At 49.4% G+C, this 14,397-nt stretch overlaps 1 protein-coding gene across 3 annotated transcripts in view; it reads right to left on the bottom strand.

The window, feature by feature from the left end:
* Positions 1 to 1,611: 1,611 nt before the first annotated feature.
* Positions 1,612 to 14,397, bottom strand: part of HBEGF (heparin binding EGF like growth factor) — a 63,409-nt gene continuing 50,623 nt past the window's right edge. For 2 of the 3 annotated variants that reach the window (XM_029942049.1, XM_029942048.1), the window contains exons 3-8: positions 13,968 to 14,161; positions 13,590 to 13,763; positions 10,324 to 10,501; positions 4,755 to 4,910; positions 3,856 to 3,946; positions 1,612 to 3,047 (exon numbers count right to left, since the gene is read on the bottom strand). In XM_029942049.1, the coding sequence (XP_029797909.1) occupies positions 3,874 to 3,946; positions 4,755 to 4,910; positions 10,324 to 10,501; positions 13,590 to 13,763; positions 13,968 to 14,161 (775 nt within the window). In that variant the 3' untranslated portion in view covers positions 1,612 to 3,047; positions 3,856 to 3,873. Of the gene's footprint in view, positions 3,139 to 3,855; positions 3,947 to 4,754; positions 4,911 to 10,323; positions 10,502 to 13,589; positions 13,764 to 13,967; positions 14,162 to 14,397 lie in introns of all 3 variants that reach the window. The other variant, XM_029942050.1, reaches the window with a different exon arrangement.

Below are 14,397 nucleotides of genomic sequence, written 5' to 3' on the forward strand. Positions count from 1 at the left end.
TGTGCATAAGTTCAGCTCTGGTAGTTGCTACTACGCAAAGTTTTAAAAGCAAGAATGTTGTGTGGACTTCTGGAGAAATTTTGGAGTGCCACAACTCTCTAAGAAAAGAGAATGAGAAAAGGGCAGTCCAATGGTGCTTATCTAATGACCTCCCCATGGATCTCTCTGCCTCCAATCTACCCAGAACACCATGGTCAGATGATCTGCTCCAATTCTACTTTTATCCTGTCATCCCCATTCACCCTCCCCAACAGGGGCCCTTCTTTCAACCCAACCACACTTGCAGGCCAGCATTGGATCACACACCTGTCCACTTGCTGCCCTTCAACTGGATTTTAGTCATTTCTTCTATTCGCTCGACCAAGTGACAGATATTGAATGCCTACAAGCCAATTGCATTGTTTTAGAATCTGGGATCAGTGCAACAGACCCACCCTTACCTTCATGAAGCTAGTGTGTAGCAGGAAGAGATAGACAATAAACAAATAAGAATGTTAGTGGTGATAAGGGCTCTGGTGGAAAAGAAAGCAATGTAAGGAGAACGAGAACAGCGCGGCCAAGGAATGTGTTGTCTAATTGCCAGGGAAAGCCTGCAACCCAGATGAGATCTAGATTTTGTTTTACATGATCACTCTGGCTTTTATGTTGGAAATGGGCTATATGGGAGCAAGGTGGAAGAAAGGAGACAGGAGACCATTGCAAGAGTTCAAGCAAGAGATGATGGTGATTGGACTGGGGTGATGGTGGGAGCAGTGAGAAATGGCTGCACTCAGCATATATTCTAAAAGTAGGAGTGATAGATAAAGGTCTGCTGGTAGATGGCTATGCGGCATGGCACAGAAGTCAGAGGTGCCTTGTTTCCACCAAGGGCAAGGCCTCTTGCATGTACAGCATAGGGCCGGCCCCTGAGTCCAGAGTCTGTTGACTGAATGGGTGGACGTCTTTCCTGGTTACAGTCAGCCAAACTCCCTATGCGAGAGGCTTATTCTCTGTTGTCTCAGAGGTAGTGTGATATAAGCATTAAGACAAATAATTGGAGTCAGACTGCCAGTCCCAACTCGGTTACCTACCAACTGTGTTTCTTCAGGCAAGTCACATAACCTCTCTGAGCTCCCACTCTTGCTTTCTTCTGACCAAGAGCCCCAGTTTTCTCTTTTGGAAAAATGGGACAATGATAGTACCTCCATCACAACGTTGTCAGGGATACTGAGATGGTACATAAAAAGGCCTGGCTGCTAAGTGAAACTAGTCAGTCAGAGAAAGACAAATACCATAAGACTTCACTCATATGAGGACTTTAAAATACAAAATAGATGAACATTGGGAAGGGAAACAAGCATAATATAAAAACAGGGAGGGGGACAAAATATAAGAGACTTAAATATAGAGAACAAACAGAGGGTTGCTGGAGGGGTTGTGGGGGGGTGTGCTAAATGGGTAAGGGGCATTAAGGAATCTACTCAAATTATTGTTGCACCATATGCTAACTTGGATGTAAATCAAAGAATAAATTATTATTTTTTTTAAAGGCCTGGCATAGAGCCTTATACTGAGTCAGGGCTTAGGAAATATCTGTTAGACCAGCTCCCTGTTAAAACAAGCAGACAGAAGTCTATGGAGTAAGGGTTATCTTTATTTGAATTGCAAAATATAAATATGAACCAGATTTGGAAATACAGGTTGTAACAGTTCAGAAATGGCACCAGAAACTTCCAGAAGGGACCATGACAGCATACCTTTTTAGTTTAGTTGAGGTGGGTAGGTTTACGCAAAACCAGCCCTCACCTCCAAACTCTGTAGCAAGTTGTAGGTTATCAGTTAACAACAACAGTCAGCTCCCATGTTTCCTGTTCCTCCTCAGCGTTTTCCTTTGCTAATACCTTCTCTTGATGATCCCCTGCGGCACTGACCGCTGCATGGAGTAGCACCAGAAGAATGGCAGGAGTAAGAGAAATGTCTTGACACAGGGAAGAGGGAGTGCCCACTCGGTGGGCCTGGGTGGGGCCACGGGGGGTGAGGAGCCAGGAAAGCTGTAGGCTGAAAGCCCAACCTCTTCAGAGATTTGGCAGGGAGAGGACATAGGGAAACACCAGTATCTGTTACACTTTGACATCAGCACCTTGGGCTTTCAAAACACAAACAGGAGACAAAATCGCCTAGGCAAGTCTGCGGTCCAACTCATAGAGTGGATCTGACAAAGTTAACTCCTATATCCTGACCTACAGACCTCCCCCTGTGGCACTGTGATTGCAGAAGGTCTTAGGAAACGTGGACAGATTATAGACGACTACAGATGGGTCACAGAACCATCTCAGATTTGTGGCAGAGGGGCGTGAGGTTGAGCCAGATGGTGGGGCACACAAGGTGGAGGACCAGGAGATTGCCAAAGTAACAGACTAGGCACTTGAAATATTATTGTTAGATTGTTAAAAACTAAATAAATTAACATACATAGAATAAAATAAATATATAATTTAAGAGGCATTTTACAAACAAACAAACAAAAAATAGTTGTTATTTTCCGTCTGGGTAGAAGTCCCAAAATTCAGAGTTCTCAGGCTTGTGGTATTTCACAGTTAGCTCATCAAATCCAGCGCTAGAGGGTCCAAATGGCAGATCCCTTGGTGGCTACTTGAGTACATGGCTTCTCAATCTTCATTACTTTCTCCAATCCACAAATCTTTCCTTCTTCTTCTCCTTCTTCTTTTTTTATCACTCAAAGATCCTGGAGCATATGGAATTTAACTGGCATCTTAATCCAGAAGTTAAGTGTTTAAACAGACTTACACAGACAAGTGGGGTTTTGTGGAGGAGATTCAGAAGGGCATGAAGGTCTCTCACTTTTGCTTTCTTCTGACCAAGATCCCATTTTGACAGACTCAGTTTGGCACTTGAAGGCTCTGGTATTTTGGCAAAGCAATTATGAGGCCCAATCTAGATAGCAACTGGGGACGAAGGCGTCTTCCTGACTAGCTGCGACGTTCCTTCCCTCTGCAGAGTCTATGATCAGCTGCGTCTTCTCAGAGGTAGCAGTCCCCAGCAGATTCCTAGAGCACAAGAGGAAGGCATTTAAAGCTGGATCCAGTTAATAGGTCTTAAGAGTTTCCCAGGTCCAGTCTCGGGAAGGAGGAAGATCATCTGCGAAGGGGCAGAAGAAGGGAGAAAGATGGGAGATGCTGTGGTCTCAAGCATCTCTCTTGGATATTTCTCTGGCAACTGTCACCCCAAGTGGGAATGACCCACTGAACACCTATTTGGTGGGGGCACCTGGGTGGTTTAGTTGGTTAAGCCTCTAACTCAGCTCAGGTCATGATCTCATGGTCTGTGGGTTCGAGCCCCGCATTGGGCTCTGCACTGGCAGTGTGGGGTCTGTTTGGGATTCTTTCTCTCTCTCTCCCTCTCTCTCTCTGCCCCTCTCCCACTTGTGTGCATGTATGCACACACACGCGCGCGCACACACACATAGCCTCTGTCTCAAAATAAATAATCTTTTCTGTTGTTTATTTATTTATTTTGAGAGGGAGAAAGAGTGCATGTGAGGAGGGGAAGGGCACAGAAACAGGGAGAGAGAGAATCCCACATGGGCTCCATGCTGACAGAGCAGAGCCCAACTTGGGGCTTGATCTTATAAACTGTGAGAGCATGACTTGAGCCAAAATCAAGAGTTGGATGCTAAACCAACTGAACCACCCAGGTGCCCCTACTGAAAATCTTTTTGAAAACCATTATGCAGGGGACCCTGACTCCACAGTAGCCTTTCCCCCAACCCCTAGGTCAAGAGAAGAATTCAGCATGCCTTGAAACAGATCTAGGAAAGGTGGTGACGGTGGCAGGGGGTAAAGGAGGGACCATTACCTTGAGCACAGGTCTCTCTCAGTGGGAAGTAGTCATGCCCAACTTCACTTTCTCTTCATTTTCCACATCATAACCTCCTCTCCTATGGTACCTGAAGGAGACAAGTTTTGTGAGCAAGATTTGCCTGCTTTGATAGGGCGTAGGTCCCAGAGAAGGTCCTTCGGAAGGACACAGCCATGATGGTTCTGTCCATTACTTGGAAAAGCGAAGAGGGTATGGCAGCCCAACAGACCTCTGGTCAAAGGCCCAACTTGCCCCAAGGAATGACTGTCTCTAACAGCAAAGACTATGATTTGCTGAGAACTTTCACCTCATTTACAGGATCCTCACAACATCCTGATGAGGTAGGCAGACAGAGATTACAATCGCTGTAAGATTATAACCCTCAGAAAGACAGGCAACTTGGTCCACGTCTCACAACAGATAAGTTGCAGTGCTTGAAAACAGGCGCAGAGTGCTTGGTAGGTCTCCCCCCTCCCCACCTAGACCATAACCTGGACTAGAAACATGGCCTGGGGTCAAGATATCTCTGAATTAGAAGGACATACCAATAGCCATATACCACCCATGCTTTGTCTATCAAACCACACACTAATGCCATCAAAGAACAGGGTCAAGAGAAAGAACTGTGTGAAGAGGTGGATCCATGGATGGGTTACCAGGCCTGCTGTGAGAAGCAGGACCTGCTATGGCCTCACAATTTTTGCCCTGCACTCTGGACACTGGATTCATGTCATGCCAGTGAAGTTAGGTTCCTAGAGAACATATACTGAGGAAAGTAGGTCAGATTCCTAGTCTAGAGTTGGGGAGGTTGAAGGGCTCATGTGATCGCAGACAGAAGACCCAGGAGGAGGAATAAGTGATATGCAGAAACAGCCTGAAAGGCCCCTAATACTCACCTAAACATGAGAAGCCCCACGATGACAAGCAGACAGACAGACGACAGCACCACGGCCACCACAGCCAAGATAGTCGTATGGTCATAAGTATATAAGCGATTTTCCACCGGGAGGCTCAGCCCATGGCACCTCTCTCCGTGGTAACCTGGGTGGCAGCTGGTTTAAGATAGAACAAAGCAGACATGAGGTTAGTGGTTTGGCCTCTCTCTATAGGCAATGACCCATCTCCCTAAGCCAAACCCCTGTCGTCACAGCCTCAGCCTATCAATCCCTGCCCTTGATCCCTGCCTTCCTCTATCCTTCTAGTAGGAATCTAGTAGAAGACTTTTGAAGAGCCCTTCTAAACTCCTTCCTTCCCAACTCCTCACCCCCTTCTCCATTCCCTCTGCTTCTCTGGCTAGAGACTCCCACTCCAGGCAGGGAAAAAGTGAGGGAGGACTTGAAGGTCTTAGCTAGATGCATTCCATTTGTGGATGATTTATTACATGTGTGTTAAGAGGTTCTATTGAAGCCCTTCAGAAGATTTAGGCCCATGAGCTGGTGGGTTGAGTTGAGGAGACTGAATATCACTCCCTCTAGTGAGGCCCCTCAACTCTGACCCAGAAATAAACCCAGGCTTCTCCACCACTGCTTCTAGCACTCCGTCCCTCTCAGCCGCGGCCCAGCCTATTAATAGGTCCTGTTCCTCTGCCAGGAGTCATTTTTCTCAAGTTCCCTCCATTTAAATCCCAGCTCCTCCTGGGTGCAGGGCCCAACTTGAGCGCTTCTTAACATTAACTTCTGGCCTCTGAACCCTGGGCTATCTGGCCTCCTTCATCACAGGACAAAGCAAACAAACCAAGGTAACTTCTTTCCCAGCTGTCCTGCCAGAGCATGGAGGAATGTCAGAAACAACCCCTTGGCTTTTCATACTCAAGAAACAAATCAGATGGTGGCCACCTCTTCTAACATAAAGCATTTCCTGGAAGCTCTTAGGAAGACTTAGAAGCACTTTCAGTTGAACAAGGACTTTCATATCCTTTTCTTTATCTGAGAGCCCAAGACGCTCTTTGATGTAGGTGGAACCCCATATTAGAGAAAGGCAGAGCTGTCTTCCCTGTGGTCACTCAGCAGAGCAGAGGTATGGTCTTGGCTTGTCTGACTTGGAGCTCAGTTTCCTCCCCAATCACACCCCCGACTGCACTGGCACCATCTGCCTGGGGCCTGTAAGTCACAAGCTTGCTGAAGGAAGCGCTGAGAACCTATTGGCCCTCTATGCTGAGCTGCACCGCCTCTGGGAAGTAGGTTATGCATATAGTGCCTCAGAGCAAGGAATCCCTTCCTTCTGCCGAGAGGCACCTGGGAAGCAGACCTCTCCAGACCCGGCAGCAGCAAGCGGGCCAGGCTGTGCTTGCTGAGTGCCAAGCACCTCTCCCTGCTCCGGCTCCTCCTGGGTGTTTTGGGGAACCACCTCACTGTAGGATAAATATGGGTCAGCCCCATATACACATAGCAAGGCACATAGGTCAGCCTCTCCATGAATCTAATCTGTTCTATCAGCGAAGGTGGGCAAAACAGTAACCCTCACCCTGGCAGGATATGGAAGATTCTCTTAGGAGTGCCCTTAGGAAACCACTTATGACAGTTTACAAGACACTATCCTTAGGTAAGGATAGCTCAACTGAGACTCAAAACATCTGGTAGAGAGGTACAGACCCACTTTACAGATTGAAAGAGTAAGATTCAGGGTTAGAGGGATTGTGATTTGCCAAAAAATAACACAACTAAAGAGCAACAAGGCTAAGACTAGAAACCAGTCATAGCAGACTCCAATTCATGATTCTTTCCACTGTGAACAATACAGGTTACCCCAAGGAAACACATATCTGATGAGGTGATGGGTTCCTGGGGCTGTCTTACCCTCCTCTTTGACTTACACTATTATTATTATTAACTTGAATAATAAATAGCAAATATTAAAGGCTATGTGAGCCAAGTACTTGTGCTAATTGCTTTATAAGAATCATTTCAGGGGCGCCTGGGTGGCTCAGTCAATTAAGCATCTGACTCTTGCCTTTGGCCCAGGTCATGATCTCCTGGTTCATGGGTTTGAGCCCCGTGTCGGGCTCCATCCTGACAGTGCAGAGCCTGCCTCTCTCTCTCTCTCTTTCAAAATAAATAAATAAACTTAAAAAAAAAGAATCATTTATTTAATCTTAAAAACATCTCTGTGAAGTGGAAGTTACTATCCCCATTTTAAAGATAGAGACACTGAGGCTTAAGTTCTCAGCCAGTTTGCCCAAGGTTACACAGCTAGTGAGTGGTAGAGCCAGGATTCAACCCAGCAGTCTAGATGACTTCAGAAACTGTGCTCTCCAGGGGAAGGGAAGCCAAAGCTAAGTCTGTTTTTCTCTTTCAGCCATCACTCAAACCCCACAGGTAGTTACTCAGATGATAGAAATAAAGCTTGGCCTCAGAGTCCCGCAATTCAGTTACATAATCCCTCCACCCCCATCCTGAGTCAAAAGGATAATAATGTAAACATCCTAATATTACCCACCTCCCCCTCCCTTTGCAGATGACTCCTGGCTTCCCCTGGGAAGGAGGGGAGATGTGTATGTTCCAAGCATCCCCGGTGGGGGCAAGATTATGTGTCTTGCCCAGAGCCAGAAACCCACCAAACTGGAACGTGTTCCTCCTACCAATGTTTGTGATCCATTTGAGAACTTGTGTTACAATAGAAGTAAGAACCCTCTGGGGTCTAGAGACATCTTCTAAACTGGGTTTCTCCAGTTTGGAAGTCAGAATACATGAGTTCTGGATCAGTCCTGCTGCTATTTCTAGCCAGGTGATCTTGAGCAAGTTCCTTTTACCTTTATAGCCTTTGGTTTCCTCATGAGAAACACATGAATAATAAAATAATAAATACCCACCTCACTAGCATATTTTGAAGACCAAATGAGAACATACAGATAAAATCACTTAACAAAAGGCTAAGTCTCACCAAAGTGTGACTTAGTAAATAATTAGACTCCAGAGGGTACTGCCCTGAGGTATGGGGCACCAAAGTCAGACGGAGCCAAAGAGAAGGGGGCTCGTCATGCCTTTTCAGGATCTAGCCGGTGAGGCCAAGGGGAGGCTCCAGACCCGTTTCTCTTCCAACCTAGCTCTCCTCAGCCTGACTGCCCCCAGGTTTCCTCCAGCCACAGGAAATTTTGCTGCCAGTTGCTGGGTCAGCAGCTAGTTAGGAGCCCCAGGAAACTGCTCTTTGAGGGCAACTTTTGGCTGGTGACACAAAAGGGCTTTCCTGTGAATGGTGGCTGTGAATGTGGAGGACTGGTGAATGTGGAGGACTGGCTTAGGAAGCCAGCTAGCCTCAAGCTCACAAGAGCAGCCTGAACACACCCTAGCTGGTGGTTCCTGGGTCTAGAGGGGAGGAGGAGCAACAAAGGGCCCCAAATGTAGGTGACCAGATATCACATTTGCCCAAACCAGGAGCTCTGTGTCTTCTTGCTGCATTCTGCCCCAAGTGCCAAAGGCTGGAAGGAGGGGGCAGGCAAACCAGACACTGAATCCAGCCCCCTGAAAAGCTACCTAGGAAGCAGTGACCAAGTCTTCAAATCAGAATGGTACACGCTTAGGCTAGTAAAAGCCTTAAGAGACCTCTAACATAACAGCTGTCCTCTATAAAATTCTATTCAAACTCTGTAAGGACAGATAGGGAGAAGGAAACGGGCCAACACCCAATACAGCCTGGGGGCATGAAAAGCATGCTGGACTGGAAGTCAGGCACCTGAATCCCTGTCCTGTTTCCATCCACTTATTTAGCTGTTGATCTCAGGCAAATCACTTCCTATTTCCTGGCTCTAGTTTCCTCACCTTTCAACTAGAGAAAGCAAGCCCTTGCCAACTTCCCCAGGGCTTTTGAGAATCCCAGGACATGACTATAATTCCCTGTCCCCTAGAGTAGTTGGCACCAAGTAGGGACTCAATGCATACCTGCAGGGCTCAGCTCATACTAAATGGTATCATCATGATTATCATCACTATCCCTAGGGCCACCTTGGCTCTGCGCACCTTATCTACTGGCCTTGGCTGCTGGGTCAAGCCCAGCCCTCCAGGACAGCAGCCTCACGAAGGTTCTCAGCTGAGCAGTGGAAGACCATCCACCAAAGCTCTGGATCAGTTTGGCCCAGACAGATCGTGTTGGCCTCAATCCATCTTGACGACCCTGGAGTCACTGTCTCCACCCTGTGCTAATGATGGCATTTTACAAATGTAAGACAAATATTCCCTACCTATCCCAAGACCTTGGGAAGAGTAGTATGGGGACTGTCTGTGTTACTCTAAAGCAACTCCCTCCAATATCAAACTCCTGACAAAGATAGTATAGGAGAGGGCACACAAGTGATCACGGACATGGTAGAGTGATGTCTTGCCAGCTGCCAAATATAGGGCAGCTTTGCTATGTAAGATCAGACAAGACAAGGAAGCTTTAAAAAGCCAAGGGATTTGTACCAATCACAATAGAAGAGATGCCAGGCAGTCAGCCTTCATGACCGGTTGAGAGGTGGTGTGCAGCTAAGTGTCTTCTGGCCCTGTCCAGAGTCTCCCAGGTCACAAAGCCTGTCCTCTATAGGGACCTTGTACCCAAAGGAAGAGTGGATGTTTGTAGTCTGATGTGGATCAGGAGCCTGGGTGGCTCAGTCGGTTAAGTGTAGTCTGATGTGGGTGTTGACCTTAGGCACAGTGGTGACATTATGCTTGCCAGAAAGCATGGCTGTGCCATCATCCCTGAGGGGTTACCAAGGCAGCAGTTTGCTGGGCTTGGCCTAGCAGAATAGCTGGGGAACCCATGGCCCTTCCACCCAGGAAAGGGGTGGTGCTGTCTGACCAGGGGCTGATGCTTACTGGGTTGGGTTCCATTTCCTGTTAATCTTGCACAAAGGAAATGATCTCTCACACCCGTGGCCAAAGGCTAATAACCTACCATGTCCCCCCACCTCCTGGCCCTTGCTCGGAGGAGGAAGAGAGGAGGGACTTCTCCTTGCTCCCATGATGATCACTTTCTGTATAGCGCCGCTATTCCTTCAAATCAATCCACCTGTGCTCACTCAGATGAGTGGACATATGTCCGAGCACACACATCTGCACACTGTGCAGATCCCAGTGCACCTCATACCTTCCTGCGGGGCTTGGGAAGGGAGGCCACAGGAGCTCCAGTCCACTTGGAAAGCCTACTCTGCCATGTGTCCCACTGCCTTCCCCATCTGGAGTGGGGCATGAGGCAGGAATGAAGGACCTGCCTGCAGGTATCAGCTTTCCTAGCCACATGCTCATGTCTGAGCAAGCAGGAAATGTCCCCAAGGATGAAAGAGCGTCACAAACCTACACCACAGGAAATTACATCCTATGCGGGGGAGAGCCCCTTCCTCTGACTAAAAATATTTCCCCTCCTCCCAACTTCCGCCTAAAGATTGAGAAGAAACTGGGTAGAATTATGAATTCAAGGAACAGTGACAACGAGGAACAGCCACATGACTGACCAAGAATGTGTTGAGGAGAGTCAGCCCAAGAAAGGGACACTTACATGCAGGATGGAGCCCGGAGCTCCTTCACATATTTGCATTCTCCATGGATGCAGAAGTCCTTGTATTTCCGAAGACACGGGTCTCTCTTCCTCCCTAACCCCTTGCCTTTCTTCTTTTTTTTCCCACGCTCCTCCTTGCCAGGTGTGGCCAGAGGCTGTGGCTTGGAGGAGAAAGCAGCTGCAGGAGAAAAGTACCCTGTTAAGTTTTTTACTTTCCTGGGGGAAAGAATTCCATCCATGTCTGGATGGAATCCATACTCTGTGACCCCACCTGAAGTGAGAGGACTTGGGTAGACCACGTGGCTCAGTGCCTCCCAGGGGCTAAAGGAAGACTGGGCAGAACAACCACAAAGCAGAGGAGGAAGTAGAAGCTACAGGGGTCCCAAGGAAGGCATTTTGCAAACTCAGTTTAAGAACTTCATTTTAACAATGCTAGCTTCTGTTGAGTAACTGCAGCTGACCGGGCAAGTCTACCAACCTCACCCCCACCCCACTGTCCATCCCCATCTACTCCCCCACGCCCACTTGGTTCTATTTTGGCCTTAAATCAGCCTCATTTCCTGATGCTGCACTCAGTGACCCACTTGCAGGAAGACAGTGTCACGGATATAAATTGCTTCTGGAGAAGGTACTTGGAAGGGTTTTTTTTGTGGGGAGAGGGGCAGGCTCCTAAAATAAAAACAATGTCCATGTCCAGGTGGCCCCCTCTGAGGCACCCATTAGCATAAGGGCACCATGAGCTCAGGCCAGAGCCAGGCTTGGGGACCTCAAGCAGGCCATCCCTGGTCAGGGCCTTACTTTTTTGACTTTAAGCAGAATATTTACCCTGCTCTGTGCCCTTTGCAGCCCACCACTTCTCTCAAATGTCTATTTACAGTTATCCCCAAATGTCCCATTTACAGCTCTCTAGGGAGGGGAGTATGGTGTATACAAGGGGGAGAAAGATGGAAAGTAAAGAACTATCCAGAAGGAACTGGAACAATGATGACTCCCCCCCCATTCTTTCCACACTTCAAAGGGGGAAAAACAGCCTGACACAAACATCCAGCTGGGACGGACTGTGGGCTACGCCCATCAGCCCATCAGGGGTCTGACGCCAGTCCCCCTGTCTCCTGCTCCCAGCAGAAAAAAATGTGCCCACTCTCCATGGCTGTAGCCATGGGTCTGGCAGAAGGGTGAGCATCATACATTAGACTAGAGACCCAGGATCCTCAAGCTGGAAGTGACTTGAAAGAATATCATGGGGGTGCCTAGGTGGCTCAGTCAGTTGAGTGGCCTATTCTTGATTTTGGTTAGGTTATGATCTCATGGTTCATGAGGTCAAGCCCTGCATCAGGCTCTGTGCTCACAGAGCAAAGCCTGCTTCGGATCCTCTGTCTCCCTCTCTCTCTCCCCCACTTGCGTTTGCTCTTTCTCTCTCTCTCAAAAAGAAATAAATGTTTAAAAAATTTTATATGTATATAAAGGAAAGAATATCATGGCTTTCTATATTCAGATAAAAAACTTGAGGTCCCAAAAGGCAGTGACTTGGTAAAGGTCATGCGGGGTTGAGATCAGAAATGTTGTCTCTGGACTCCATACCCAGTACTCTTTTCCAATATATCAAGCTGCCTCATACATCCCTGTCCCTTCCCCTGGACAAGCTTCCCCTGGACAAGCTTAGAGCACCTGGGATGTTAAACCAGGAATGAAACAATGAATGGACTCTGAAGTCAGCAGATCTGTGCTCTAATTTCATTCCTGTGATCTTGGGCCAATGGCTTAATCTCTCTGAACCTTGGGGTGCTTAGTTAGTAGTGGAGAACAAGAATTGAATCTGAGAGGGTTGCTACAGGATTAATTAACCCACAATAGCATAGTGAGTACCTAAAACACAGTAGGTACTTAATAAATGGTAATAGCTATTCACTGGAGATGACAGGATCCTCAGAGCTCACCTAGCAAAGCCAAGAGAAGGGAAAACAGGCAGGTGAGTGGACCCCATGGTCCTCAGTTTCCTCAGGTGCAGACCCAAGCCCCTTCAGAGTTCAGAAGGTGAGGCAGATGCACTCAGAGGAACCGAGTGACCAGAGCTCTGGTGAAATTGTGGCAGGAGGGCCAAGTCAATCAGAGAGGGGAGGAAGAGAGTGACAGGGTGACAGCCAGGCTCCTGCCAGGGACAGGGAGTAGTGAGTCAGGTCTGCAGAGGTATGAGGAGCAGCCGTGTGGGTGGAGGGTGAGTCACACCCCAGCTCTGCCCTGCCTGGGAGGAGAGGGCTAGGAGAATCCAGGTTGTTCCGGCCAGGGTGGCCCAAGAAGCCTACTATGAGGGTATGAAGGGTAGCAGCCCAGGCTCAGCTTTGGAGCCGACCCTTGATTTATACAAAGGAGAGACAGCACCTCTGAGTAAGGAGGGGGAATGGTGGCTGAGGAGCCAGGTGAGTGGTGGGGCTACAACAGGTGGGTATGTTGCCAACCAAATATAGTAATTCTAGGGCCCCAGGGCTCAGTCCTTGCTCCACCCTGAAGAATCACTGCAGGTGGCTGCGGGGAGGGCAGTGGGCAATGCTGGAGACTCTGGACTCTGCCCTATGCCGTACTCAACCACAGCCACATCTGCCAGTTAGAGGATCCCACCTGGCCCTTCCTCCCTTGGAGTCTGTCTCAGGGACTCAGGAGGGCCAGGAAGTCTCCAGGCTTTGCGTAGGATTTGTAGACACACAGCATTTCTGTATATCTCCCTAAGTACTCAGGGCCCACCATTCATAGTCTCCCCAGTAGGTGCCGGCCTGCCTCACCTGGGGGGCCAAGTGCTCCTCATTCCCCTCTGTTTCTTTAACCTGGACACAGGTGGATGGAAAAGACAACACACCTACTATATTCCTAGGATCTCCACCTCTGTCATTTTATACATTATAGTCATTTAATGTAGGAATTAAGACTTGGACCCATTTTTATATAGAAACTCTAGGGAAACCTACAACCATTCCTATTCCTCTCCCAGCTTACAGTAGAGGAATGTACCAGACCCCGGACACCCTGCCTTCCCAATTTGCCCTAAAGCACTCAGAAGGGCAGCGACTCCGCATGTGAGATTCAACAGCAAGAAAGACGGTGGGATCCACATTTCAGGATCCCTCACTACGCTTGTCAGACCCCGCAGTTTTTCCCTGAAGTCCTCCATAAATACCTCCAAACCACAAGTGTGCCCAAACAGCATGAATCCTAGATCCGCCTAGTATTCAATTGCCTACTGGGGTCCGAGGATGAGTGGCCCTCACACCCACCTCTGAAAAGGTCCAGGTCTGTCTCTTCCAAGTCCAGGACTTCCCTACCCCGACTGCCTCCTGGGGGCAGCAGCTGGTCTGTAGATTCCGTGGGAGAGTCCAGGTTTGTGGTTCCAGCTGCCAGTCCTCTCCGAAGCCGCTCCAGGCTCTCGCCAGTCACCAACGCCGACAGCCCTGCGGGTGAGGGGCGAGGCCGCATTAGACTGCCTCTCCAGACCCCCTGGTCACCACGCACCAATACTGGCGCCCGCCTGCCAGAGAGCACGGGCCCCACCAAGTGGCCCGCGTTGGGGTCGCTGCAGCGACCTTCCCCCGTGCCCCAGCAGTGTCCCCAACCCCCCTACTCCCGACCTCCGGGGGCGTTGGCAGCCCTCTCACCTGCAGCCAGAAAGAGCTTCAGCACCACCGAAGGCAGGAGCTTCATGGTCCTGGACCCGGAGGAGGCGGCGAGGCAGCAATCACTTTGGTGGCGGCGGCCACGGGGCGCTGGCACCGGAGCTCGGGCGGGCGGAGCGAGGAGATTCCGCCGGGTACTGTCTGCTGCGGGCCTCTGGTGCAAGCCTGGCTGGGACCTGCGTGGAGCCGGCGGCCTCCGGGCGTCTGTCCGATCGCTCAGTCAGTCCGCCCGCCCAAGCCCTTGTGTCTCGGTTAGACTGGCCAGCCGCGCGCCGCCCGCAGGTCCCTCGGTCGACTGAACGATTCCCGGCGCGCGGCTGGGAATAAGGCTCCGGGAGGCGCCGAAGCTCCGCCCCGCCCTCTCCCCCCTCCCGCGCTGGGCCGCTCGCCCGGCTCCCGGCGCCCGGCGCCG

This window comes from Suricata suricatta, chromosome 6 (genome assembly GCF_006229205.1).
Source record: "Suricata suricatta isolate VVHF042 chromosome 6, meerkat_22Aug2017_6uvM2_HiC, whole genome shotgun sequence".
NCBI lineage: Eukaryota > Metazoa > Chordata > Mammalia > Carnivora > Herpestidae > Suricata > Suricata suricatta.